Here is a 27,665-nt window from a genome sequence, read left to right as displayed (position 1 = left end):
AAAAAGCATTATATATATACACACATACATACACACACACAGTTACTGATTATTACTGAGTATTACTGATAATCACAGAATTACAGAATTTTAATAGTTTATAATATATAAGTTTATTATATATAATAATTTTAATAGTTTTTTAAGACAAAATACACTCCACCAGACAGAAGAGATTTAAAAAAATATATATTATTTCAAAGTATTACCATGAAAACCTGACTTATAAAGAGCAAGAAATAAATTATGTTGTAAATCTTGCATGCTGTTTGATTTTTGCTTTACCTGACTGTGAAGTCATAGGAGCAGGATGCCAGCATGGTCTTGTTAAATGGTGAGAACTGTAAATGTCAGAAGAGGTAATGAATAACACAGATCTCTGAAGCAATACACTGCTTTATTCACATAAACTAGTGATCAGTCATGTGACCCTTCATATACATAATCAATCTGTTTCTTTTCACAAAGTTCCAACTGCCAGCAATCTATCAGCAGGAAAACCTCTACACCACTGCTGAGCAGGTATAGGAGAGAGCATCACTCAATGCTCAACCACCACGGTAAAGATTTTATCTGAACCATCTTTGAACTGCCATTGGGTCAGTCAGCTTTGTGCTCTGGTCTTCATCTGTGAACATTTGAAGACTGTGGCATGAATGAATGTGTTATGTCTGTAATAAACTCATATTACCCTGATCTATTAGTTCCTCAGGAGCTCTTGGTTGCTTAATTCCACTCAACTACAATCTATTATATAAAGGACATTATTTACATTGAGATTATTTCCTGTCCAGTGTCACGCAAATGTTCACTCCTGAGACTGGTTCCTGTCAAGGTTTCTTCCTCATAACATCTCAGGGAGATTTTTCTTGCCATCTTCGCCTCAAGATTGATTATTATTGATAAATGTTAGAAATAAATAATAAATTAATTTCAAACTTTACAATTTTTATTTTGTTTCTATACTTCTGTAAAGCTGCTTTGAGACCATGTGAATTGATAAAAGGGCTATAGATATTGTCACAAAGCTGATATACAGAAATCGATTTTGCAAATTTAGATTCTTAATGAAAAAAAAAAAATATATATATATATATATATATATATATAGGGTCGCAAGAAGCGTGTGGAAAAACCAAGGCGCAAAATAACTGCCCATGAACTGAGAAAAGTCAAGCGTGCAGCTGCCAAGATGCCACTTGCCACCAGTTTTGCCATATTTCAGAGCTGCAACATCACTGGAGTGCCCAAAAGCACAAGGTGTGCAATACTCAGAGACATGGCCAAGGTAAGAAAGGCTGAAAAACGACCACCACTGAACAAGACACACAAGCTGAAACGTCAAGACTGGGCCAAGAAATATCTGAAGACTGATTTTTCTAAGGTTTTATGGACTGATGAAATGAGAGTGAGTCTTGATGGGCCAGATGGATGGGCTCGTGGCTGGATCGGTAAAGGGCAGAGAGCTCCAGTCCGACTGAGACGCCAGCAAGGTGGAGGTGGAGTACTGGTTTGGGCTGGTATCATCAAAGATGAGCTTGTGGGGCCTTTTCGGGTTGAGGATGGGGTCAAGCTCAACTCCCAGTCCTACTGCCAGTTTCTGGAAGACACCTTCTTCAAGCAGTGGTACAGGAAGAAGTCTGCATCCTTCAAGAAAAACATGATTTTCATGCAGGACAATGCTCCATCACACGCGTCCAAGTACTCCACAGCGTGGCTGGCAAGAAAGGGTCTAAAAGAAGAAAAACTAATGACATGGCCTCCTTGTTCACCTGATCTGAACCCCATAGAGAACCTGTGGTCCATCATCAAATGTGAGATTTACAAGGAGGGAAAACAGTAAACCTCTCTGAAGAGTGTCTGGGAGGCTGTGGTTGCTGCTGCACGCAATGTTGACGGTGAACAGATCAAAACACTGACAGAATCCATGAATGGCAGGCTTTTGAGTGTCCTTGCAAAGAAAGGTGGCTATATTGGTCACTGATTTGTTTTTGTTTTGTTTTTGAATGTCAGAAATGTATATTAGTGAATGTTGAGATGTAATATTGGTTTCACTGGTGAAAATAAATAATTGAAATGGGTATATATTTGTTTTTTGTTAAGTTGCCTATATATATATATATATATATATATATATATATTGGGGGCCCTTGAGCCCTCAACTGTTCAGTTTTTTAAATGAGCTTAATACAGATGGCTTTGGATCATGGCACTTAGCAAATATTTTGAATGTTGTAGAAGAAGCAGACTTTATTTTGTCACATACACATTACAGCACAGTGAAATTCTTTCTTCGCATATCCTCACTTTGGAGTTTGGGGTCAGAGCGCAGCGTCAGGGGGCATGATGCAGCACCTCTGAAGCAGAGAGGGTTACAGGCCTTGCTCAAGGGACCAACAATGGCAGCTTGGCAGTGCTGGGGCTTGAACCCTGAAAGCTTTAACCGCTTGATACACCACTAACCCTAAATGTAAACGTATTGTAATGAGATAATAACCATATATCAATTATATCTAGTTGAAAACAGACCTTTGGGTCCACCATCAGAGCTCCAAATATAATTGAAACAGTTTTTTCCTACAAGAAGAAATCTGGGATTAAATCAGTTAGATTTTCTGAAGAAACGTGGGGCTTTATTGTTATGTAACAACACAGATCAGCTAACTGTCCAATGTATTGTATATTACACTACATTCATGCTGTCTGGGGAACGCTGATGAGAGGCTTTTAATGCAGTAATCTATAGTGGTTAGCGGGCTAAAATAACACGCTGACAACTTCAAACAGAAAAGCCCTGACAACTAGAGGAACCTATTGATTACGCTTGTGTCTCACACCTAGCCTCTCATTTCACTGACCATTGGGATATTACAATAATATAATATCAGCTCAATATTATTGTACTGCATATCGTATTATCGTGTTGCACCTAAGATCATTTCAATATCTACTAGTTTAAATAGTCAGCTTGAAATGAGTAAAAAATAAATATGAATTGCTGTTAGATCACAATGTTATAATGCAACATTTATTAAATACACCTATAGCTTTTATACAAGATATTTGAATATGTACTTGCTTAAACATTAAAAAACATATTCAACAGATTTTTTGTGTGTAAACAGTTACAGACTATTACACTGAGATTAGAACATAGTCTATTTAAATGTTGGCAGTTTATACACCAGCGCTGGATTTTATTCAGTGGATTTAGAGAAAATCCACAGCATTCATTAATACACACAAAAAAAACAAGCATACCGAATATTTCTCTCACAGACACAGACGCACACGGACACAGACGCACACACTGACACAGACGCACACACTGACACAGACGCACACACTGACACAGACGCACACACTGACAGACACACGCAGACAGACAGACACACACACAAACACACACACACACAGACACACACAGACAGACACACACACACAAACACATATCTTACTAGTATCACAAGTATAACCTGCGCTTGCCGACTTCACCAAGCTTCAGGCATTAATTGACTCCATTTCTCGAACACAAAGTGACGCCATAGTGGCTGTGCGTTGGAGTGATTAAGGGTCACATTACTACAACATAAGCGTTCAGACAAGAAAATGAAAGTTCCAGATATGTTCAACGATGCCAGTTATCACTTACTGGTATTTACTAATGCTTCAGAACAACAAATCTATGGAATCTTTCACTGGACTGAAGAACCGGAAAGCTTAGTTACTCTATAATGATCATGAGATGTTTTATGTATTTTTAACTTTCTGACATTTTCATATTGTATTTTTTGTAACTGCCGACTTAACGACCGACTTAATACTCTTTATCTGCTTATCATCTATTTTTCTCACTCTTCAATAAGTCAATAAGGCAAAAATACCTTTTGCAGATCAAAAACAAAAATTTTACATCAATGTAAAAAAATAAAAATGCAAAAAATAATTTACAATTTACTGGATGTTACCTTTACTCTCCGGATGGCATAGGAATGACCCAGCATTTGAGCTACAGGCTGCCGAACGTTACGTAGATCCCACACACACACACTGGAGTCAACAGCTCCTGTCGCCAACACGTTCTGCAAAGACAAAATGTCTGAATGTTGGCTAAGGTGTTAGTTGGTTGGATGGTTGCGAGTTCAAATCCCAAATCTACCAAGGTGCCAGCGCTGGGTCCCTGAGCAAGACTCTTAACCCTCAATTGCTCAGTTTTTTAATGCAATAAATTAATGTTAACTAAACTTACATGTTAACTAAATTTAAAGACTTGCTTGTTAGAAAGAGTTTTATCAGATGTCACGTAAGTCAAAGATGTTAAATTTACTCACAACAAAACATAAAACATGACAAAAACCAAAACCACAACCACATGACTGGTTAATAATGTTTAAATTTAATTAACTTAATTTGGGCATAATAATAAACATGGAAGTGAATAATATACCCTAAGACTCATATTCAAGTTGACACACACTGTGAAAATTGATGGATAAACACAAAATGCAATCAAATAAATTAGAGTTACATTCAGAATTCAATAAGAAAGCATTTGCTGATTAAATCTATGAAAAGAGCCAAATGAGTATAGAGACATTTCTAAATAAAATTTAAAATAAATCAAGTTCGTTGAAAGTGTTTATTTGCCTTTTGCTATTAACGCAGCTCCATGGATAATGAGTAAACCCTGATGTGTAGGTCACCTGGTCATACTTGCACCAATCACAGCTAAGGATCTCTGCTTTGTGTGCCGGAATAGCCAATCGACACGAGCCTGCTTTTACGTCCCAAACTCTCAGCGTGCCATCTCCTGGAAACACAAACCACAGACTGTTATTATTGGCCATGATTTTAGTCATGCATAGAAAAATAGCTAATTATTCAATATACAGATATAATCAGTAATTCGCCATTTGGTGAAAGTCACCCACAAAACCCCCTGAAACATAAACTGAGAACTTGTCTATAGAGTTGGATATAAAGCCAGCACATGTTACTATTCTTAAAAGCTGTGTAGCACAACGAGACTATAACACACGAGTGTATAAACAGATGAACTACTGAGTCATTAACAGATAAGAGGTGGCAGGAATCAGGATCAAACGGAGTGTGTTATTCTGTTCAAACCACTTTTAACCATGCATATTGTCTAAAAGCAGCTTTACAGAACATAAGAAATATAGTATAAAAAGGTTCAAGATGATTATTATACTTATTAGAGATGAGCCGGATACTCGGCTGAAACGAGTATCCGGTACTGATAAAGCACTTCTGACTCGTAATACGAGTCAATATCTGTGCTCGGATTGAATGAAAATCATCATTGGGTAGCTGATTGTGTCAGCGTTCTGTGATAGGCTAGTCACAGCGCCCCTCCCCTACAGTGATAGGCTAGTCACAGCGCCCCTCCCCTACACACATACAGATGTATTGTGTTGCTGTGTGTCGCTCTGCTCACTCACAGTCACACACAGAACAGCTCTCTGTCTCTCCCTCAGTCACTCGGGTTCGCGGGTCTTTTCCGTTAACGTTTAGGGTTTCTTCAGCTTTTTACTTCGGGTTGTAACGTTAATAATACGTACTTACTAACCAGTAGAGTTCTGGTAAACGTGGGTTCGTTCAGACATGGTGCTTGCTTGGTAGAATGCGACTCACATTGCGTCTCTGCCTGTCGGAGATTTTTCTTATTTTTTAAACCTTCAGCTGTCTCTAACCAGTAACACGTTTTTGCTGTATTTCATAAAAACATAAAGGTAGTAAGCTAGTGTTATAAATATTACAAAATAATTATTACCGGTTAAATCCCCGCCCATTTCAAGACAAGCCCCGCCTACTTCCGAGTACGGATACGGATACAGATAATTCATATGGTTAACAGATACGGATACAGATACAGATAATGCTGTACTCGCTCATCCCTAATACTTATATTTAAATGTGTTTGTATTTATCCCCAATGATCAAACCCGATGCCTGTGTCAAGGAAAAACTCCCTTAGATGGAAGAGGAAGAAACCTTGAGAGGAACCAGACACAAAGTGAATATCATCCTCAATTGGGTGACACTGGAGGGTGTGATTATAAACTGTTATAAACATCAGAGAGTGTTATTATGAATAAATGTCCTTTCTACAGTCAGATACAGTCAGACAATTGTGTATTGGTTGTTGTCCTCAAAGACCACATGGAGTTAGCATCTTCTCTCTGAATGTCTGAAATGTTCATGAAGCGGAACACGACTGACGCTGGTACATCTCTAGATCCCTCAGGACCCTTTGTCTTAGATGTGATGTAGAAATAATAAGTGCAGATACTGCATTTGAAAATATATATATTCGATTTAGCTTCGGTGTGTAGAGTGTGTGATGATTCATGCCTGGTCGCTTGAACACTGCTAAACTAGTAGCTATAAACAAAAGCAGTCTTGCAGCTCCAGTTCAAATTAATAAGGAACATTTTTGAGTCTTGATTGACTGTCTGGGGAATAAAGGAACACTGCGGATGGTTTGTTTTTTAGCTGAACTGCTCTTTTGTTTTTTAACGGGACGCTACAATCAGCAAAGGTGGTCCTGCCAAATTCTCCTGCCGGTTCAAACTGCACGAATGCTGTAATTGCTGCCCTCACACTAGCACAGCAACTGCAAACCGTATCTAAACCTAAGAAATATTCCCCCTCCGATAATTCCGCAGAAACCTGTGAGCTGTGACGTTCATTTCAAGGAACACGTAGCCATGAATGGAAGAAGAGTAGAACTGCCAAGATGATGCGGCATTATGTAAAAATGTACCAGCTAGACACTGAACTTTAACACACATATCTCTCTCTCTCTTTCTCTCTCCATCTATCTATCTGTGAGTGTGTACCCTCTATGACCTTCATTCATATATCGGAAACCCTAAAAGCCTAAAAGGAGGAGACTCATGAGACTCTGTAATTCAACACTACATTTAACATTCTGCAGTCAGCAGTAAGTGAGTTGTGGGTTGGCCATTCATCGTATAGGGCACGTGTCCATGGAGACCTGCAACATCACCACCATTTTCACCAGTAAGTCTAGAGCTGATCAGAGAAAAAACACTGTTCTAGTGACACTGATTATTATACATATAATAATCGATAAACTCGTCAATCGTCTTTTACTGTTTCATTTATGGTTTAAAATTTTGCCCTCAGTCAAGTGAGCAGATAGTTATTAGCCTTTATAATGGAGGTGTAAAGAAGGTGTGGCCTGTGTGTATCAGCCTTAATGAAAGAGGTGTGGCCTGTGTGTATCAGCATGTATCAGGCTCAATGAAGGAGGCGTGGCCTGTGTGTATCAGCCTTAATGAAGGAGGTGTGGCCTGTGTGTATCAGCTTGTATCAGGCTCAATGAAGGAGGCGTGACCTGTGTGTGTCAGCCTCAATGAAAAAGGCGTGACCTGTGTGGATCAGACTCAATGAAGGAGGTGTGGCCTGTGTGTATCAGCGTGTATCAGCCTCAACGAAGGAGGTGTGGCCTGTGTGTATCAGCCTCAACGAAGGAGGCGTTGCCTGAGTGGGTCAGCCTCAACGAAGGAGCTGTGACTTGTGTGCCTGTCAGCTCTAGTGAAGGAGGTGTGGCCTGTGTGTATCAGCCTCAATGAAGTAGGTGTGGCCTGTGTGCCTGTCAGCAATAGTGAAGGAGGGGTGGCCTGGGTGTATCAGCCTCAATGAAGTAGGTGTGGTCTGTGTGCCTGTCAGCTCTAGTAAAGGAGGGGTGGCCTGTATGTCAGCTTTAGTGAAGAATGCTTGGCGTTTGTGCCTCAGTGTCAGTGAAGTAACAGTTTTGTACAATACTGCACCATGAAACATGAAATCTTTTATTTGTTAAAATATTTATAAACACATCACACACAAAATTAATCATCACATATCAAAAGTGAAGCTTGTACTGACTCAGTAGATAAAACAACACAATTCAATAACACACACCTCTGTGTATTAATCTTTTTGTCATGACCTTTTATCTTAAAGGCGGTTTCTAAACATGAGAATGAAGTGTTTTATAAACGTTCCATTCCTATGTGAATAACTTTAACATCTCCACATTATACACAAGCCTCTGCTTTGGACAATTAACTACAGAGCAATCCAAATATTATTCTTATTGACAAGTCAATAAGTAACTACTTCAATAAATGGCCTTAAATTTACTTCACTATCGCTCTGGAGCTTTTACGCAGAGGCTATGCGCAACAAACCGCAGTTGATCGGAAAGCCGCAGTGCTGAGCTCGAGCCAAATGAATTCTTGCACAAAATTAAAACTTGTGTCTACTGCAGAATATTTTGTTTGTCCAATTGGACAGCTTTATTCAGCCTGGTGCATTTCATGAATTCTCATTAAAAATGAGAGGAAACTTCTGTTCCTTGAACTACTGCCATCCTTGTAAAATGGACTGCAGAGATTCCAAATGGAACTCATTTCTTGGGATAAATTAGCATTTCTTACAGGGCTGGGCTGCAGCGTTTAGTTAAAATTTTTGATTTGCAACCCCCTCTGCCCACTGCTGACTTTAATTGTGGGTAATGGATCTCTCATCGAGATTGCTGGCACACTAAGCCTTTGCCTTTAATGCTTTCATGGAAGTCTGAATCAGCAGTGTGCGAGCAGAAAAAAAGCAGGATCGCTGATAAGCTTTAATCTTGTACTAGTGCTATTGTTTCTCTCTGCAGCTCTTCAAAGCAAACCTTCAATATAAATGATATTATCATTCAGCAGTGTGCCATAGTGCTGTTGTGGAACAAAATAAAGCTGGAAACAGCACTACAAAGCCACTTACGTTCAATATTTTTTCATAACAAGAACACTACATGTTAATGTGACAGGACAGATCACCAAAAATGAAGCGCTTATATAATCTGTCAAACAATATAAAGTTCTACTTTATGATCAGTGAGTTTAAAAAATGATCTCATCACATTAGGTTTAAGTGATATAAACTGAGTCAGGTTGCTTTTGGCTTTCAGTGTGAGGATTTTTTCTCTCTCCAGTTTTTAGATGCTTATGAACCAGCACTTGGAGTGTTTCAGAGAGCAGAAATGGGTTTGATATCACTGTTTACTTCAAAGATCATTGAAGAACATTTGTGTGACATAAAAACATACTGTTTTGGAGTATAATATTGAGGGAGAATAATATTGAAATAAAATGTTAGCATGTACGCATGAGAAAATTCATCAACCAAAGGACAGCTTGGAATTCTATGAAACTCTTGAAGGAATAAACTAAAATTGGTGCACGTGTGTTTAAGATTATATATAACTACATCGCCAATGAACATCTCTATAATGTAACGAAAACACAAAATGCAAGTGATTGGCTTTCACATTTTAGCACTCCTGGAGCCAGGGGTGTGAACTGAAGCCACCAGCCTCCAGGCTCTCTTTCATCATTGACTAAAGCACAGAAAGTAATTTCATGGTAGTGCATATGATGAGTGGCTCACAATGAACGTGCACGAGTGGCTGTTCGATGAAGTAGGACCCTGGGTTAATGCATATTAATAGGTAACGTTGGCTTAACACTTAGGTTGGTTAAGCACATGAAGTATATGTGTTAACTGATTTAGTGAGTTAATTGATGTACTTGATAAGTACCTTTGAGCGATGTTCATCAGTTCAAGCCCGATGATCCCACAATGATATGTAGCTGGAAGTCCAGAGAGCAAAATTGGTCATGTTTTTCGGGTGAGAGAGATAATTCATTCTATCAAAACCATGTGTGAGGGTGTGTGTGTGAGTGTGTTACGCTGTCGTATGTATAAATAATTGAGTGCACACAAATGGGATGGGAAGAGAATGTTATAAGCACAAGCTCTATATAAGGAATAAAAGACAAGGGATGTTCTGTAATAGGATACTAATTAAAGACTAAACGGTTGTGTAATACTGTGTTGTATTCACTTTTTACTTCAGCAGTTAGCCAACATGGACACATTTTCTATGTCATCACTAATTACTCTCTCATCTCTCTCACTCATTTTCTACCGCTTATCTGAACTAACTCGGGTCACAGGGAGCCTGTGCCTATCTCAGGCATCATCGGGCATCAAGGCAGGATACACCCTGGACGGACTGCCAACCCATCGCAGGGCACACACACACTCACGCAATCACACACAACGGACAATTTTCCAGAGATGCCAATCAACCTACCATGCATGTCTTTGGACCGGGGGAGGAAACCGGAGTACCCGGAGGAAACCACCAAGGCACGGGGAGAACATGCAAACTCCACATACACAAGGCAGAGAAGCGAACGTGCTAACCACTAAGCCAACATGCCCCCCCACAACACTAATTAAATTAATTTTATTATTTTCTTTTGGTTTTACTATTTAAAAGCTTTGATTAGAACTGAGGTTTACTTTTTTTTGCATAAATCTGTTAATTTGATATAGTTTTATATAACATTAATTTGGTGGACGTTTTCAGCCACAGTGGTACACGTAAAGGCGTGTTTATGAAGTGTCCAGAATGGGTTAATGTTCATGTGTCAATGGTTTGTTCTAATAAACAGATTTTAAAAAGCTGTTTGTTTAATTGTAACAGGTTTAAATAAAAAAACCATGTCTTGTGGATAAAGGAGTTTATGAGAGAGAGAGAGAGAGAGAGAGAGAGAGAGAGAATGAATAAGCCTGGTGAGGGAATGAATGTTTATCATAGTTTTAGCATGATAGCATGAAGTAAAAACACAAACCTGTCTATTGTCTATTCCACAACATTAACGTGAGGCATCATTCATTAAGAAAAATAGTTTTTGCCATGTGTTTTTTTTTCCACCTGTATTTCTAAGCAAATAAAATTGCTTTATTAGAGAACGCTACAACAGCTATGAATTGGAATCAAATTTAATGGCATTTTGTCCAAAATCGTATTTGCTATTTTACTATTATTGTTATTATTACTATTATTATTTCACAGCACGGTAAAAGAAATGAGATTTGCTGGCGGTATTGATTTTTTAGAAAGATAAGATTATAAAATTATGCATGTTCCTCACATGAATGATCACTGATCAATATTTATAATCGATAAGTTCCCCAAGTATGAAAAGGACACAATTCTCCAATATAAAACTTAGCAATAAAGCACAAAGCAGTCAACTACTCAAAATACACTGAAAATATATATTGCAGTTTATTTTTAACTGACAGTCTACCCAGCATGTTTGTAACCTTTGTCTCAGCAGAAGCACAAAGACTTTTTCCACATGATCAAATTCAGTGTTGTTTCAGCATCGAGGCTCCCGCATCGATTTTCAGTCATCTTTCATTACACACATGTTTAGAAAATAGGAAAGAAAAGGGCTCTTCATCATCACGTCCTTGCTACATTCATTTTGGACAATTCAAATACAAAGGAATAAAGCACTGAACTGTAAGTATTAATGGAAACACCAAATTCATGCAGTTATTTAATCAGCCAAAGACGTGGCAGCAGTGCAGTGCATAAGATAATACAGATACGAGCCTGCAGCTCTCGGTGATGTACATATATGTTCACATCAACTATTAGGGTAGTATCCAGTGAGTGGTAGATCTGTGAATGGAAACAGCTTGATGATGAGAGAGGAGAATGAGCTGACAGAAAAGAAGATAAAACAGTAAATTGGATAAGCACTCAGTAGCAGAAAAGTATATCTCTGAATACACAACATGTTAAACATTGAGGTAAAAGACCACTTTGAGCTCCAAGTCAGTCAACCAAGAACAATAACAAAAAAGCCAAGGCTGCAGTGGGCACAGGTTCATCCAAACAAAACCTGGTCTGATGAGTCTAGCGTTCTCCTGAGGCACACAGATATTAAGATCAGAATTTGGTGCCATCAGCATGAATCCATGGAACAAACCTTCCTGGTGTCTACAGTCCAGACTGCAGGAGGTGTTGGGATGGTGAGGGAAATGGCTTCTTAGAACACACTGGGCAGTTAATACCAATAGATCACTGAATGTCACAGCCTATTTGAATACTGCTCTTGGTCACATGCTTCCCTTCATGACCACAGTTTACCATTTCCAGCATGATCACGCACCATGTAACAAATCAAAACTGGTCTCAAACCGATTTCATGAACACAATGAGTGTTTCAGTGGTCTTCCTTGTCGCTGAGTCAGAACCTGGTAGAACAACTTTAGAATGTAATAGAACTGGAAAATCACGTACTGAAAGTGCACAAGAAAATCTGCTTAATGCGTGACACAAACACGGACCACAATCTTAAAGGAATGTTTCCAGTATCATGTGGAATCCATGCCACAAATAAGCCCTAGCCTGAATTACTGTAGTGTTCCTAATAAAGTGCTTGGTGAGTATAGAAATTATTGACACACCTATGAAATATTTTAGACAAATTCAAACAACTTGCCATTCTTTTATATACACCTATATATATATATACACACATACATACATACACACACACACATACATACATACACACATATATATATATATATATATATATATATATACACATACACATATATATATGTATATATATATAGATAGATAGATAGATAGATAGATAGAGAGAGAGAGACACACACACATACATACATACATATATAAATACATACACACTACAACTAAAAGAATCTTTAACCTTCAGCTGTACAGGCAGCCTCTGTTGAGAGCTTTATTTCTGAAGCACTGGCGCTCAGCAGGGTTGTGTGTTGCTTTATTTGGAACACAGCCGCTAGGTGAAACAGTGAGGTAACAAAGCACAGGAGCTGCAGAGTCTCTGTGTGAGCTGATAAGATCTGTACAGAGCAGCTGGGAGCTGAACAACTCCAGGACACGATGACAGAACCGACACACACACACACACACACACAGACACACACGCGCACACAGACACACACGCGCACACAGACACACACGCGCACACAGACACACACGCGCACACAGACACACACGCGCACACAGACACACACGCACACACAGACACACACAGAGCATTGTCTCCAGCACTTAACTTTCTCTCTCCCTGTTCTGATAAGAAAAATCCTTAATATTTTCTCAAAACAATAACTAGTCTAAATAATAAAAAAAAGTTAAGGAGAATATTCGTTATTTTTAGCAACTCGAGGCACAGGTGTTTGTGTAACCCACATAATAATTTCACAAACAATAGCACTATTGTTAAAGGCTGTGCTGTGAGTGAACGTTCATGACGAGGTGCTCAATACTGACCTGAAGAAAAACTCAGCTATAGTCCTGTACACTTCATGAGGAGGCTGAGAACACAGTACTACGGCATTACAGGCAAAACATCCACGACATCCACCAGTCATCTCGGTCTTCTCTTCTTCTTACACGTAGTGCATTACTGAATGTACACAATTCTGCAGCGTACAGGATGTACCGGATCTCATTTCAGGTAAAAATATCACCATGGTTACTTTCATGCATTTTTACCTTCTGTTTTATTTCTACAAGCTCTTATTATTTATCAGTTATGCAAAATCTACAGCACCCACAGTTTAATGTGTTACAGAAAACTAGAGTCAACTTCTGACACTCATCCTTTAACCCCAAGTGAACCACAAAGTCACATCAGCGCACTTTCGCCCTCTGCTTGTCAAAGAGGTGAACATGCTGACTAGGACCAATGTGCCAGACTACAATTCATTCATTCCTCATTTCTATCCTAATTGCAAACCATTATCTTATATTGCCTGTAAAAAAAAAAAAAGGATTGGATATAAAACTAAATTACGCACAGTTCTGTCTGTATGTTCAGACTCTAATTGTGTGCATTAATAATGTTTTACAGCAGGCTGCATATTCCAACAATTTTCCTCTTACTTACAGTAGATATGCAACTCCTTCAGTTACAACTGTTTGTCGCTTCATAACATAAATTAATACAATGATGTTTGATGGACTATAGCACAGGTTTGTTACTGCACCGTGTCACTAGTCTAGAATAAAACATTACTGCCTTACGATCCCTAATTTGTTTAATTCCAAATAATTTTTTTCACAAAAAAAGAGTCGACCTAAGACAAAAATCAACCTAAAGCTTCGGAGTCGATTCAATCTGACACATGAAAATGATTCATCTTGCATGCACACAGCGTGAATCGACTCCAAAGCTTCTGGTTTAATTCTTAGACTTAATGCCTAAAAATCAATAAATCAGCGAATCGATTCCTTGAAAAATCGACTCTTTAATCTAAATGATTCAAACACCTTCAAACACTGTATGATGTACATGCTTCATGAATCATCGTTAATCATTTATTTGATTTATTGAGCTTGTCAGACAAACTACCTATGTTTTTGTATGAAGCAATACTTTCTGGCAGAGCAAGAAAAATCAATACACATGACCATAAATGAGATATAGTTAGAAAAGTATTTAAAATAGGATAACTTAGAATACACTGTGTTTAATAAGCATGCTTTAAACTGGGACATCAAACTTGACCACAAACGAATGATTACTATGATCAGAATATCTGCCAGGAAAACATGTTTTTCTGCCATGATAACAGCAATGTAGTGTAATGTAAAAAGCTCCTATCCCTTTCTCTGTGTCAGCCTTTTAAAGTCGAATGTGTTTGAATGAACTGAACTGGCCCTACAGCATGTGTCAAAACAAAGTCCAACTAAACTCTAATGAAAATCACTGTCAACTATTTTTATGACTGAATTTCATTGATTATTTTTGCAGCCCTACTCTGAATTAGATTACTGTAATGCACTTCTGCAAGAATGCCAACGTATCCATTAAGAAAAGAAATTCCAGCTAGTCTAAAATACAGCAGCCCATATCCTAATAAGAGCCAGACTGTTTAAACACATCAGTCCCGTTCTATTTAACTGATGTTGATTTCCAGTCACTGTACATTGAGTACAGAGTAGACTGCTTTATTCTGATTAGTATCCAAAAAATGTCCAAGCATCTTCTAAAGCCCAGATATAATGTTTAACAAACACCCCATGCACACTGCTCCCCACTGCTTAAGACTGAAGGTGTGACATTGCATTGAGCCAGATCATTTAAGTCCTGGAAGTTGTAGCCTGTATTCATAAAGATTCTAAGAATGATATCAGAGAGCTCCTTATTTTGCCCTTAACCCTCTCTGCTCCAGTGGTGCAGTATCATGACTGACCCTGTGCTCTGACCCCAACTTCCAAAGTTGGGATATGTAAAGAAAGAATTTCACTGTGCTGTATTGTATATGTGACAAAATAAAGTCTATCAAGATGAATTTGAACAGTGTTTAGGCTTATGGCATCTGAAGTCTGTAACCTAGTGAACCAGAGATCATGATATCTATTCATGCATTGATCAAGATCAGTAAGTATAGTAACCCGCTGCTTTATCCAACTGCTTGGGGACCGGCATAAAAATATACAATAATGTATACAGAGTGTGTCCTGCACTTACCTGAAGCTGAGGCGAAGCAGGCTGGGATGTGTGGAGACCAAATGGTGCTGTATACGACTCCCTCGTGCCCCTGAAGTGTGCACATGGACTGAGGGCGCTCTGAATCCCACTGAGAAAACAAGCATTTGTATGGTACACGTCATTTCAAATGGGATATTCAATTGGGATGTTAATTTACAGTAGGTAAGATTTCTCCAAATTTATCAAGATGAAGTGGACAGTGAATACTGAATAAGATTCACATGTTTTGAATCATATTTTCTTTACAATTGCATTCCAATCATATGTTATAGTCCTCCGTGTTTTTCTGAGTAAATATAGAAGAATGAATCACAACAGAATCTGGAAATCGTGACTTCAGAGTTCAGTAGGATAAGTCCAATGTCACGAGTTGCAGCATGACACAATGTGTTAATTATTGCTACAACATCTAGTATTCGCTCAGTTTCCTCTGAATATTTTGTCCCTGAATCTTTTTGTTTAAAAACAGCCCAGTATGCTTAAATCAAGCAACTTGAAATCATACAGCGTTATGCTTTACATAAAGTTTTCTTTTTAGTTGTTCAAATTAGCATAATGTAGATACACTAAAATGTCAAAATCTCGCCAAAGGATACAAGCAACTCAAGATTTTATTACTATTATTACTAAATGAGTAATTAAGAAATGTCTTGAAGTTTTAACAACAACAAAAAAGGGCTATATTTAATTTTTTTAGAAAAGGCAAAAGCTTTGATGATTCGAATTACTCAAACATTTTTTCAAACAGTTCCGTTTTATCTACACATTTTTATATACTGGTGTTAAAAAGCCTTAATTTACGGGTCACATCAGGATTTGAGAGTGAGCAGATATGTTCTACAGATTCTACAGATCTACAGTTCTACAGATATGTTCTAATTGTTGTTTGTGTTTTATATTGTTTAGTGATCGTGATTCATTTCACTGTAATAAATCAAAAAACTTTTGACTGGCAACATCTGTAAAACTTAATCTTATCTACTCATGATTTGTGCCATTTCTCACCACTTTGGCTGTGTGATCCCAGGATCCTGACACCACCAGGTTCTCAGCCCGTGTCTGGCTCCAATCCACTGAGTATACCTAAACACACAATTACTCGATGAAATAATAATAATAAAATATCCAAAACCTTTGAGTTGTAGGTGTATTATTAGCGATATTAACAATTTTCTTCTAATACTATGTGAAGCTCTCTGGGATCATCATCATCTTCATTTTAACATTGCAGTTTGTGATGATTAAAAAAAAAGTCACAATAGTGCTTCTGTATATTTTTTTAAGTCATTACATGCACTTTCAAGTGACACATCATGTATAGAATCCTAATGAATAATCAAGTTATGTATTTCACCTCTTGAGTGTGCTCCTTCAGCACTCGAATAGGCCCCTGTGGGTTGGCCGTGTCCCAAATCTGCAAAGAGCCATCACCAGCTCCAGTCACCAGCACATGCTCGTTGTTCTCGCTCCACGTCACGTCAAAGAGCCCATCGTTCCAGTCAAAGCTATTTATAATAAAAAAAATACAGCAGCAAGGGGTTAAGCAGTCAGGGCCAAATACATAATAAACAGAAATGGAAATTCATGTCTGAATTATACCTTCTCATGAGCACAACATCCGAATCCCTCTGTTCCAAAACCAGCAGCGTTCCACATCCTGAAAAGACGAAAGAAACACATTATGTACATAGATACATAGAACACATTATGTTCCATATACATAGATATATGGAATAAAAACCTGACCTTCAACAGCACCCAAGATATGTTTATAATAATATTTTGAGTTGACTTTTTGAGAACAAAAAGAGATGCTGGAGAGGGAAAGGATGTAAATACATACAGCGTATAATGGTATAATATACACATTAATATAAACGTGTCTCTAGAATGTTTCACAACATAAAATGTACGTATAATTACGAGTTAGCATCAATTAATGGATGAAAATTGTAATATTTAGCAAATTGATGGGGTAGAAGTGGATTAAAGCTCTTTGAGTACGCTGTTATAAGAAAAGCAACGATAAGCAAACGAACAATTCAATAAATATGCAAATTCAACAAATGAACAATTAAATAAATATATAAATATGCAAATTCAACAAACGAACAATCCAATACATATACAAACATGTACATTAAACAAACGAAAAATTAAACAAACATGCAAATTCAACAAACAATTAAATAAATATATAAATATGCAAATTCAACAAATGAACAATTAAATAATTATGCAAATTAATTAGTATCACGTTATTTGACGACTTCTAGCAACATCCTGATCATGTATTTATACCGGAGACACTTTCCCCTGAACAAAAGTAGACAGTTGGCAGTATAATAAGTTTAATACCTGCTATGCCGTAATACTGAGCTGTAGCACAGGCCAGTACGGTGGGGAGAAACGGGGACATTTCCACCGCATAGCCGTGTCGAGCTGGACACTTGAACCACTTCATTACTCCAGAGAAAACTAAAGCGTTTACAAATGAGCTAACAATCACTGTTTATACAAAAGGCTCTAATTAATACTACACAAATGACTTGTTTAAATGTTATTTCACGTAATTTGTGTATTTTAAGTAATAAAAAAAATCAGTCAACGTTTAACGTGTTTCTTCTCTAACATCGCTACTACACATGTTTACTGCTACTTCCTTGTTTTGGTTCCTATGAGGACTGGGCTAAGTTTCAAATACCTCACGGAATCTACACATATTCACTATGTAGGCTATAAAATAAGGGGTTATGTAGTGCACTATCTAGCAAAGAAGGAGTAGATTTGAGATTCAACCAGAGAGTCTGGCGGTTATTGGTGGTTGGTAGTTAAGGACTCAACATTCAGGACATTCATTGGCTGAGGAGTTTGACATAGTTTCTGCATCTAAGACTATAGCGTATAGTGTGTAATTGTATCTGTAAGATTATTATTATTATTATTATTATTATTATTATTATTATTATTATTGTTATTATTATTATTATCATTTTAAATATATCTGTCACGGAAATTATTACTAATATTATATATTTACTCACTCACTCACTCATTTTCTACCGCTTATCCGAACTACCTCGGGTCACGGGGAGCCTGTGCCTATCTCAGGCGTAATTATAGTAAAATATTTTCTCCACTGTGTGGCGCCATTGTTCTTACAATATTCGGCATAATGCACAATTACAATATTTAAATATTTCTGACTTTCTTGGCGATTCTGGTGCAAATGTGTCGAATGTTGCTGTACCCTCCTTTACTCCTGTGTGGAATTAGTGGTTTTGTTTCTGTTTTGTTTGCTGGAAGGTGATATTTGACCAGAGTGAGCAAACCAGGTGTGAGAGCTAGAGAGACTGAAGGAATAAAGTGCTGCTGCATCACTCTCTTTAGTTAAAACTGAACAAGGAGCGAATATTAATATGCAAGTTGTTTCTTATTGTCTATTGCTGATTTAAACACATGGTATAAAGAACACTAAAAACCAGCGGGATTTTCTCACACCACTGTTTTTAGTGGTGTGTAATGTGAAGATCACGTGTCTCTCTGATATACGACGGCCTCTTCAAAGCCATGGGCCTGAGAAGCAGTGTTCTAAAGCAGATAAGCAGCGGATTTACGGCCCTGCTCGGTTCCCATGCATGTCTGCGGTCTGCAGCCGCCGTCTGCTCTAATCCCTATTCACTTGGAAATGCTGATACTTTTCCCTTTTAGGAATGTAAGGACAGGGTTTAATGGCGTGACAGTGATTTACTCGTGTAAAACTGTCCAGCATAAAGGGAGTGGATTAAAGGGGCACAGAGTGCCATTTTGGGGAGGAGTGACCTCTCTTGTTCTCAGTTAATGCTTTGAAGGCTGCAAGTTTTGAGGCCAGAGGTTCACACACACCAAAACGGCTGCAGATCATAAGTGTGTCGGCTTGAAGATCACTCCAAAAAGTGTTCACACTCTTTACACGGCATGAACGGCATGAAAAATATGAGATGGCTTTTGAAAAGAAACCCACAAACCCTACATGTGAACAATTAACAAGAAATGAATTATATTTTGAAAAACTTTGTATTGCATTAAGTGTCTAAAAGCCACATTTGTGAATGTCAGGGAGTTTTTTGTCTTGTATCAAGAGGTTATAATGTTTTCCTAAAGTTTCAGATATAGATCAACATTAATAATATTCTACTTTTCCACTTGCAGTCGAGTGCCCAAAAACGGCTAGATTTGCTGTTATAGAAAAACTCACACTTACAGAATTTGACAGCCATCTTTATCTTTATATATATCATTTCACAATTTAGCACATAAAGTTGACGAGCCTTGCGTAAGGGCCCAGAAGTAGCAGCTTGCCAGTGGTGGGGTTTGAACAGACAGCGTTCCAATAAATAGTCCAAAGGGTATTCAATTCTCTATCACTTTTCCAATTGAGATACTGCTTCCCCTAGTTCGCTACCACTTCCCTCATTGAACTCCCACTGTACTACCAATTCCCTACCATTTCCCTCATGGTGCTACAATTACCTCCTAAGATACCACTTCCCTTATTGAGCACTCACTTCCCCCACCAAGCTACCACTTTGATCAGTGAGCTACAACTTTCCCCTAAGCTACCATTTCCCTACCTCTTCCCTCATTTAGCCGCCACTTCTCATCTAAGCCACCACTTCCCTCATTGAGCTACCACTTCCTCCCCAAGCTACTACTTCCTTAGCACTTCCTTCAATGAGCTATGACTTCCACCTTAAGCTACCACTTCCCTCAATGAGCTACCACTTCCCCCCTAAGTTACCATTTCCCTACCATTCCCCTCATTGAGCTACGACTTGCCCCATTGAGCTACTCCCTCTCTACCACTTCCCTTATTGAGCTACCACTACCCTACCACTTCCATCAATGTGCTATCACTTAAACCCTAAGCTACCACTTCCCTACCACTTCCCTTTGAGCTACCACTTCCCCCACAATTGCACTTCCTTACCATTCCCCTCATTGAGCTATCACTTGCCTCATTGAGCTATGCCCTCCTTACAACTTCCCTTATTGAGCTACCACTTCCCTACTACTTCACTTATTGAGCTACCATTTTCCTACTACTTCCCTCACTGTGCTATCACTTCCTTACTACTTAACATATTGAGCTACCACTTCACTTATTGAGCTACCACTTACCTACCACTTCCCATATTGAGCTACCACTTCCCTTATTGAGCTACCACCTCCCTATCATTTCCCTTACTGAGCTACCACTTCCCTACTACTTCCCTTATTGAGCTACAGTATGACTTCCCTTATTGAGCTACCACTTCCCTATTACTTCCCTTATTGAGCTACCACTTCCCTACCACTTCCCTTATTGAGCTACCACTTCCCTACTACTTCCCATATTGATCTACCACTTCCCTACCACTTCCCCCACTAAGCTACCACTTCCGTAGCACTCCCGTCACTGAGCTACCACTTCTCACATGGCTTCTATAAATAAAACCATGTTCCAGCAATTTTCCCATCATTAGAATTTTCTATTAATAATAGAAAATGTTAAATAATTCCTCATTTATAGTTATGGAACATCTGCACAACAAGTTCTCTAATGTCATAGCAGCTACAAACAGTCCTTCAATAAGATTCTTTCTATCTCTCTCTGGGTCTCTCTATACCTCTCTCTAAACCACCGGAGGCTCCTTCCATTTATACTAAATACACATCTCTTCACAAAGTACATCATCAAATCAACAATTATACACTTTTAATTCTTTTATTTTCTTGCATGTATCATTCTAGAAAATGAATCATCCACATGTGATAGAAGTTAACATTTATTGATCTATTTAGTTGTTTTTTTGCTTGCTAGTGCTAATTAAATTGTTGTTGTATCCATTCAGACTGCACAAAAAAAGTAAATTAAAGAAAGTGCTTTGCTTCTAAATATCTTGAATTCCAAATTTGGGACACATAGTTTAATCTGTTTGTTCCAGGCTTTGATGGTTTCTTTTTGCGTTATTATAAAACCACACAAAAGCATATTATTTCCTTCACCAAATAGTTTCTGGAACTCGGGTTGCGTTTCAACAAACAAGTCTGTCCTCCCGGTTTGTGGGTGAGGGTGAAGGAAAGGATGAGGACGAAGACGAGGGCAAGTAAAAAGAACTGAATTTTAATCTGTGACATCTGCTTTTTTCATTTTGCATAGAAAAATGGTTACATATTACAAGAGCAAGATGGGGATTAAAAAAAAGATACAGTGATTTACTGGCAAATCTGACACACAATATAAGCGAACAGTGAAAGCTGTAGCGCAAATATCACGGAGAGAATCCTGTCTCTCCAGGCAGTAGTGACCGAAGTGCATCGTCATTACAATATACAGCTTCAGTATAAACTCTAGTTACACTCTTACACATGTACATATTTACAGACCGAGTGGTTGTTTCCTCACGACACACACTCCTCCCTCACACCTCAGTTGTTCTGTGATTATCTGGAAAAACTTTGGCTTATTGGGGTTTTGTTAAATGGAAATAAATGGTTTGAAATGCAGACAGTCATTCTCTGAAGGCTTAAGTCACAGGAACGTTCAAACTGTTTGATTTTCTTAAAAAGATATAGTTGGTTTTATGAGCACAATATCTAGCATGTCTAAATGTACTGTCATGAAAAGTGGGCGGGGCTCAATTCAGGGCAGATTTGCATACGTTTTACAGTCATCAATCGCCATAATCACAGGCTGATGTCGCTTCCCCAAAGACAACTGTTTTCTCTGTCCTTTGTGTCTGATTAATGTTGTATTAATGAGTATGGTGTAGTAGAGTGGGCGTGTCAGAGCCACACCCAATAAGACACTTCTGAAATCTGTTTAATTCAGTGGTTATACTTTGAGCAGGTTAATGTTATTGGAATTTTTACTAATGGCCCATAAATGCAAACTACATTAAGAACAGCGTATAAAAACACAAGAGCAAATTTAAAAACACATCAACACAAACTCAAAATAGAAGCTGTATGTCCTTATTGAATGTCACATACTCATTGCTGATTGGTTACGGCGTGTGTCAGTCGAAGAGATGGTAGAAAACAGGAAGCTGAAGAATCCTGACATTAAGAGGAATGATAAGACTAAATGAATCTACTTATGCTTCTGTTTGTGTTTTTACTTTCATTAAGAGCGTTCATATGATGTTATTACAGCTATGCTGTCAACTTTGCTTAATATTAATATCATAAATATGAAAACAGAGCAGAAAACTTGACTAAAGCAAGGAAATAATAAAATAAGTGACGGCTTATTAAATAGCTGGGATAACTAGTGAAAAAGTGCAATATTTTCCTTGTGATAGTCATACGCCATGTTCTATAATCAGAAAGAATGTGACGCTGAATAAGCGACTATAATGTTGATTATAATTTTTCTGAATTTGCTGTTGTGTTTTTTTTGTCTTGTTAATTTCACTCAACCAACCGTTTCCGCAAGTTTAATATAAAGCACAATGTTTACATTAGACAAATTTTTTTTCAACATGTTGTAATAGGATTTTATGCACAGACATGATATTACAGCTGGATAGTTGTAGCTCAACAGTAAAGTTGACTGAAAGTTTCTGAGCTTAAATCCCATGAGAGACGCTAATGAGCTTGAATTTGTTTCACCGTGACTAAGATCTTAAGTCCGTATTTCAGTCACACTGTCCTGCAGAACAGCATCATGCCTACATGTGAAGTTGTGCAGTACAAATAATCATTGTATTTCTCCATGGGAAATGGGGAAAGATAAGGAAAAAATGACAGCAATGATGAGCCCATTTCATTGAAAATACTAAATGGTCATCCATGTGTGATGCGTACAAAATGTGATCCATACTGTTTTCCTCTCCCATGAGGTTTTTTCTTACATCATTGATACACCCAGACAGGCACTTGGCGAATTGATTTGTGGCTGAAAGAGCACAGAGTTTACAGTTCATAGTCTCAGTGCTCAGAAGGCTCCCACTTCAGTTCCCCACGGCCGATAAGGTTTAGCAGAGCTGGAGCTGGAGCTGCTCTGCTGTGACGTTGACGATGAGGATGAGCTGGAAATGGAAGAGCTAATGGTCGCAGATGATGTCATGCTAGGTGCGAAAAGTGGGAATCCTGCGGGAAACGACAGGGGGAAGGTTGCAGACAGCGAGAGCAGGGAAGTGGAGAGCGGCGGGGCTATGCTGCTGGCGTGAGAGAAGGAGGAGCGATGTGGCTCTGAAGAAGAAGACGAGGACGAGGCTGATGGTGAGGCATGTGCTAGAAAGGCTGTGGGTAGCGGGTGCAGTGGGTGGAGAGGGTGCAGGGCTTGAGGATGGTGTGTGAGAGATGAGGCGATGAGCTGAGAGGCACAGTTGCTGAGGTGTGATATGAGGCGAGCACGCAGAGGGTCACTTGAGTCCAGTCCTTCTACTGAGCTCAGGTAGCGAGCCACTTCGGTGAGACACTCACGGAAACCAATGCTCATGAAATCCATGGCCAGAGCATGGAAATCAAAATAACCTGATTAAGAAAAAAAAAAGAAAAGCACAGTTAACCCTTTTCTTCTAGCAGCTACTGTGTTATACTGTGTTATGAAGGTGGTCATAAAAGCAATTATGATATTGTTTATTGGATCAACATGCTATAATAAAACATGCTTTATGATATATCTAGAGGTACAAAAAGGTTAAACATTTCTTTCTATACTGTTGCCTCAATTATTTATGATTTGTATGAAAAATGTGCACAAAAAGCTTTTCCCACGCTCAGGGTTTGTGAAAGACCAGATGAAAGGTGTGTGTTCACAGGTTTGAATTGAAATGAGACAAGGGGAATGGGATGTAAAAATAAATAAATAAATAAATAATTTTAATTTTTGTACATTCTATAACATTTTCTCATATGGACTGATTATGACTGATAATGACTGATATTTTTGGACTCAAATTTAAAAATGCCATAAAGGTAATAAAAAGCTGATTATGATCATATAATTTCTCAAACATACGCTCAATCTCTAAGTGCCTCTAAATGACAGCACTTCATTCATGCTACAATGAAGCCGACAGCTGATGCATGGAGCTGATCCCCTCTGCGCTGAACGCTCGGACTGTTTGTGTGTTTGTTTTGTCTCCCCAGTGCACTGGGTTTACACTCTCTGTAAAGTGCAAACACACCCCCAGCGGTGGAGTGTGTGAATGCGGCCTGCTCGCCTCCCACTGGTTTATCAAAGCAAACACAAGCTTGGGGTCAAGTGATGCTTTTGTCCTGCCTGCGCTTTCCCACGGGCTCAATCCTGCCATTAGCGTCGACTTCCACTCCTTTAATCTGAGCCGAAAGGAGCCGAGTGCTCAAGTTTCACAACACACACACATACACACAGAGAGAGAGAGAGAGAGAGAGAGAGAGAGAGGAAGTCAATTATCTCTTTACCTTTTCCTCCTGTAGCCTGCAGCATCTTTAGATGATCTACTGTCATCTGCAGTATTTCAGCCTTCTCCAGTTTAGCAGAGCCCTAAGAAAAAGAAAATCTCTTTTGTAAAATATATTTTTATTTCATTCTTGAACACATATCAGTTCTAATGATTTCATTTACACACACCTGTTTCTCGAAAGCAGTCGGCACCAAGCGACGCAACTCAGACAGACTGCTATTGATCCGGTCTCTCCGTCGCTTCTCGATGATCTGCAATAATAAAGCAGCCCTGTAGTGTAAACGTTTCATATTTCAAAGAAAAAAAACATTCAAATTCTGTACTGAGTTGCTCACCCCTCTGCGTTTTTTTCGGGCCATGACCTGGGAGGTGGTGGTAGGAGAAGCACATCTCAGAAAAGAGCTGCTGCACTGGCTGTAATGAGTGAGATGGAAATGGATTCATTATATACCAAATTAAACAAGATGTACGCTGTTATAGGAATGTAATCGGTGACAGCGTGGTGTGATTTAACTCATACAGCTCTTACAGGGTTGAACTGATTCCTACAGTAATGAATCAAATTTTATACTTCTGAATAAACTCATACTCTGTTGAATTGACTCTTATAGTGTTGAATTAATTAAAACACCAATGAATAGACTCATGTACAGAGTTAAAATGACTCTTAAAGTGTTAAGATGGCTCATAGAGTGTTGAACAGACACTTACTTTTTTTAATCGACTCTTACTGTGTTGAACTGACTCTTACAATACCGAATCAACTCTTACAGTGTTAAACTGACTCTTACAATACCGAATCGACTCTTACAGTGTTGAACTGACTCTTACAACACCAAATCAACTCTTACAGTGTTGAACTGACTCTTACAATACCGAGTCAACTCTTACAGTGTTTAACTGACTCTTACAATAATGAATCGACTCTTACAGTGATGAACAGACACATGCAGCATTGAGTCAACCAACTTCTAGTGTCAAACTGATTCCTATAGTGTTTAAACTGTTCATGATAAAAGTCTATATATTACAGTCCAGGTTTTTTTTTTTAAATAATTACAATATAATTGAAAGTTTTAAAATCTCTATTTAAAATGGCAATTGTTAGATTTCTTTTCACATATCTCGTTTTAAGCATTATATCTTTTTAAAATATTAAACTATTTTTCCATAGCAAAAGTATCACTGAACCGTTAAATATAATGCCAATATAATTTCTCAGTTTCTGAGTATGTCTATATTTCCCAGCCCTAGTCCACATGCACAAAACTAAAGATTTAAAGGACAGCAAACTATTTTATCATATTATCATCAATCTGTTTATAGATAAGCAGAGGAAAGAGCACTTTAATATTAATTGCAGCAGGCTAAGTATAAGAATTAAAAATACTTGAAAAAAAAATTCTTATATACATTTATTTGAGTCTATCTGGACATAACTGAACTTTGTGCTGAGTTGTTAAATTAGCAGTTATTTTTGTTGTTTTTATTGTGTACCAGATTTCATGATTTTCATTTTCTTAATTGGACTTTATTAAATCATTTACTTTTTTTTTTAAATCATAATTAAGTATTGCATCCTGGACACAAATCTGGAATTACAGATTACACAATAATATCCATAAGGACTAAATTATTCGGAAATCTTATAAAATAATTCAACATTATCACCTGTAGAGTTGAAGTGCCTCTTTCAGTGTGAGAATTATCGGCACCCTTCAAAGCAAAGCAAACAAACAAACAAACAAAAGAAAGAAAAACAACTCAGATATTTGCAACGTGCAGTTCAGCCTGCAGATTTAAACCCTGTGCTTCAGCTACATTAGAAGACGTAATACAAATAAAATGTATTTTCCAGACAAACTGGACATTTTTGGATAGACGTCTTGTGTCAGCAGAGCAATCAAAATGTTTGTGAGGCTGTTAGAAGAGAAATCAGTGTTTTGGTCTGTTGTATTTTCCTCCACTACACGTCACCTTACTACTATACTCTTCTCACACACTTCCTTCCTTCCATAATTAGTCTGATTTCTTCTTTAGAGCACTTGTTCAGTATGAAACCTAAGTCCTACTGTATAAAGTATAATAACAGGCACTAAGTCTGTGCAGGAGTCAATTTCTCCATGCAAACATGTTTTACACTCTTTTATACTTTTCTGTTTGTGCACGTGGACTTTGACACGTCCAGATGGACAGAAATGAACTTTGTTGTTTTTGTTTTTTTTTTTTGAAAGAAACCTACATCTGTGTCCATTTTCTATTATAACAAGCATGCATTAATACAATACTATCAGTGAAATGCAATAAACAAATGGTCATTAATGCAAAAAAAAAAATAAAAAAAATTCTATTAGTGTACTCACGCGGGGTAATTATTCTCACTACCCACGTCTATGGTCTCGTCCATGTCGCTGTCGGATGTGGTGTCCTCACAGGGCCGCTTCATGTCGGCGCGAGAGCGTTGTTTAACGGGGATGAGGAATCGGAGCGCGAGCGATGTGCACACAGCTGGTCGTGGCGCACGCGCGCCTCTCCACCTAATTTTTTTTCTCTCTCTTCCCTTCCAGAATCCCTCTGAGCTTCTTTTCCCACGGAGCGCTCGAGCCTCGGGCGCTTTCCTGACACGCCCACATCCCTTACCGGACACGCCCACTACCCAAATTATTATGGCACGCCCACATCACCACAGCAGCAGGGGGGAAGAAATAAAAAAACGACCGAAGAGTCAAGATTCTTTTATTGACACACAACAGTGTTTCGTGGTAACTGAGTTCGGTACAGCTCAATAACAACAATAAACAAAAACAGC

At 38.3% G+C, this 27,665-nt stretch overlaps 2 protein-coding genes across 4 annotated transcripts in view; both read right to left on the bottom strand.

Moving 5' to 3' along the window:
* Window positions 1–18,106, bottom strand: part of pex7 (peroxisomal biogenesis factor 7) — a 43,481-nt gene extending 25,375 nt beyond the window's left edge. The window contains exons 1-8 of one of the 2 annotated variants that reach the window (XM_060866251.1): window positions 17,799–18,106; window positions 17,040–17,097; window positions 16,795–16,945; window positions 16,446–16,523; window positions 15,420–15,528; window positions 4,704–4,810; window positions 3,969–4,082; window positions 286–341 (exon numbers count right to left, since the gene is read on the bottom strand). In XM_060866251.1, coding sequence (XP_060722234.1) covers window positions 286–341; window positions 3,969–4,082; window positions 4,704–4,810; window positions 15,420–15,528; window positions 16,446–16,523; window positions 16,795–16,945; window positions 17,040–17,097; window positions 17,799–17,904 — 779 coding nt within the window. In that variant the 5' untranslated portion in view covers window positions 17,905–18,106. The remainder of the gene's footprint in view (window positions 1–285; window positions 342–3,968; window positions 4,083–4,703; window positions 4,811–15,419; window positions 15,529–16,445; window positions 16,524–16,794; window positions 16,946–17,039; window positions 17,098–17,798) is intronic. The other variant, XM_060866252.1, reaches the window with a different exon arrangement.
* Window positions 18,107–21,569: 3,463 nt separating this feature from the next.
* hey2 (hes-related family bHLH transcription factor with YRPW motif 2) lies at window positions 21,570–27,467 on the bottom strand. 2 transcript variants are annotated; one of them, XM_060866236.1, is made up of 6 exons: window positions 27,220–27,467; window positions 26,528–26,572; window positions 25,192–25,270; window positions 25,024–25,107; window positions 24,855–24,936; window positions 21,570–23,942 (listed from the first exon to the last, which is right to left on the bottom strand). In XM_060866236.1, the coding sequence occupies exons 1-6, from the start codon at window positions 27,300–27,302 to the stop codon at window positions 23,401–23,403; spliced, it is 915 nt and encodes a 304-aa protein (XP_060722219.1). In that variant the 5' UTR covers window positions 27,303–27,467; the 3' UTR covers window positions 21,570–23,400. The 2 variants fall into 2 exon arrangements, with proteins under 2 accessions (XP_060722219.1, XP_060722220.1); XM_060866237.1 differs by lacking the exon at window positions 26,528–26,572 and having other exon boundaries at window positions 27,220–27,465.
* Between the last annotated feature and the right edge of the window lie 198 nt (window positions 27,468–27,665).

Source organism: Tachysurus vachellii, chromosome 3, assembly GCF_030014155.1.
Source record: "Tachysurus vachellii isolate PV-2020 chromosome 3, HZAU_Pvac_v1, whole genome shotgun sequence".
NCBI lineage: Eukaryota > Metazoa > Chordata > Actinopteri > Siluriformes > Bagridae > Tachysurus > Tachysurus vachellii.
This window is presented reverse-complemented; position numbering and strand designations above follow the sequence as displayed.

What these genes read in the sequence shown, in the direction of transcription:
- hey2 (XM_060866236.1), bottom strand. Translation starts at nt 27,302, where the DNA reads ATGAAGCGGCCCTGTGAGGACACCACATCCGACAGCGACATGGACGAG. An exon ending in AGTGAGAATAATTACCCCGC is followed by an intron (nt 26,573 to 27,219) that starts GTGAGTACACTA and finishes TTTGCTTTGAAG; the next exon opens with GGTGCCGATAATTCTCACAC. An exon ending in CCCGAAAAAAACGCAGAGGG is followed by an intron (nt 25,108 to 25,191) that starts GTGAGCAACTCA and finishes TTATTATTGCAG; the next exon opens with ATCATCGAGAAGCGACGGAG.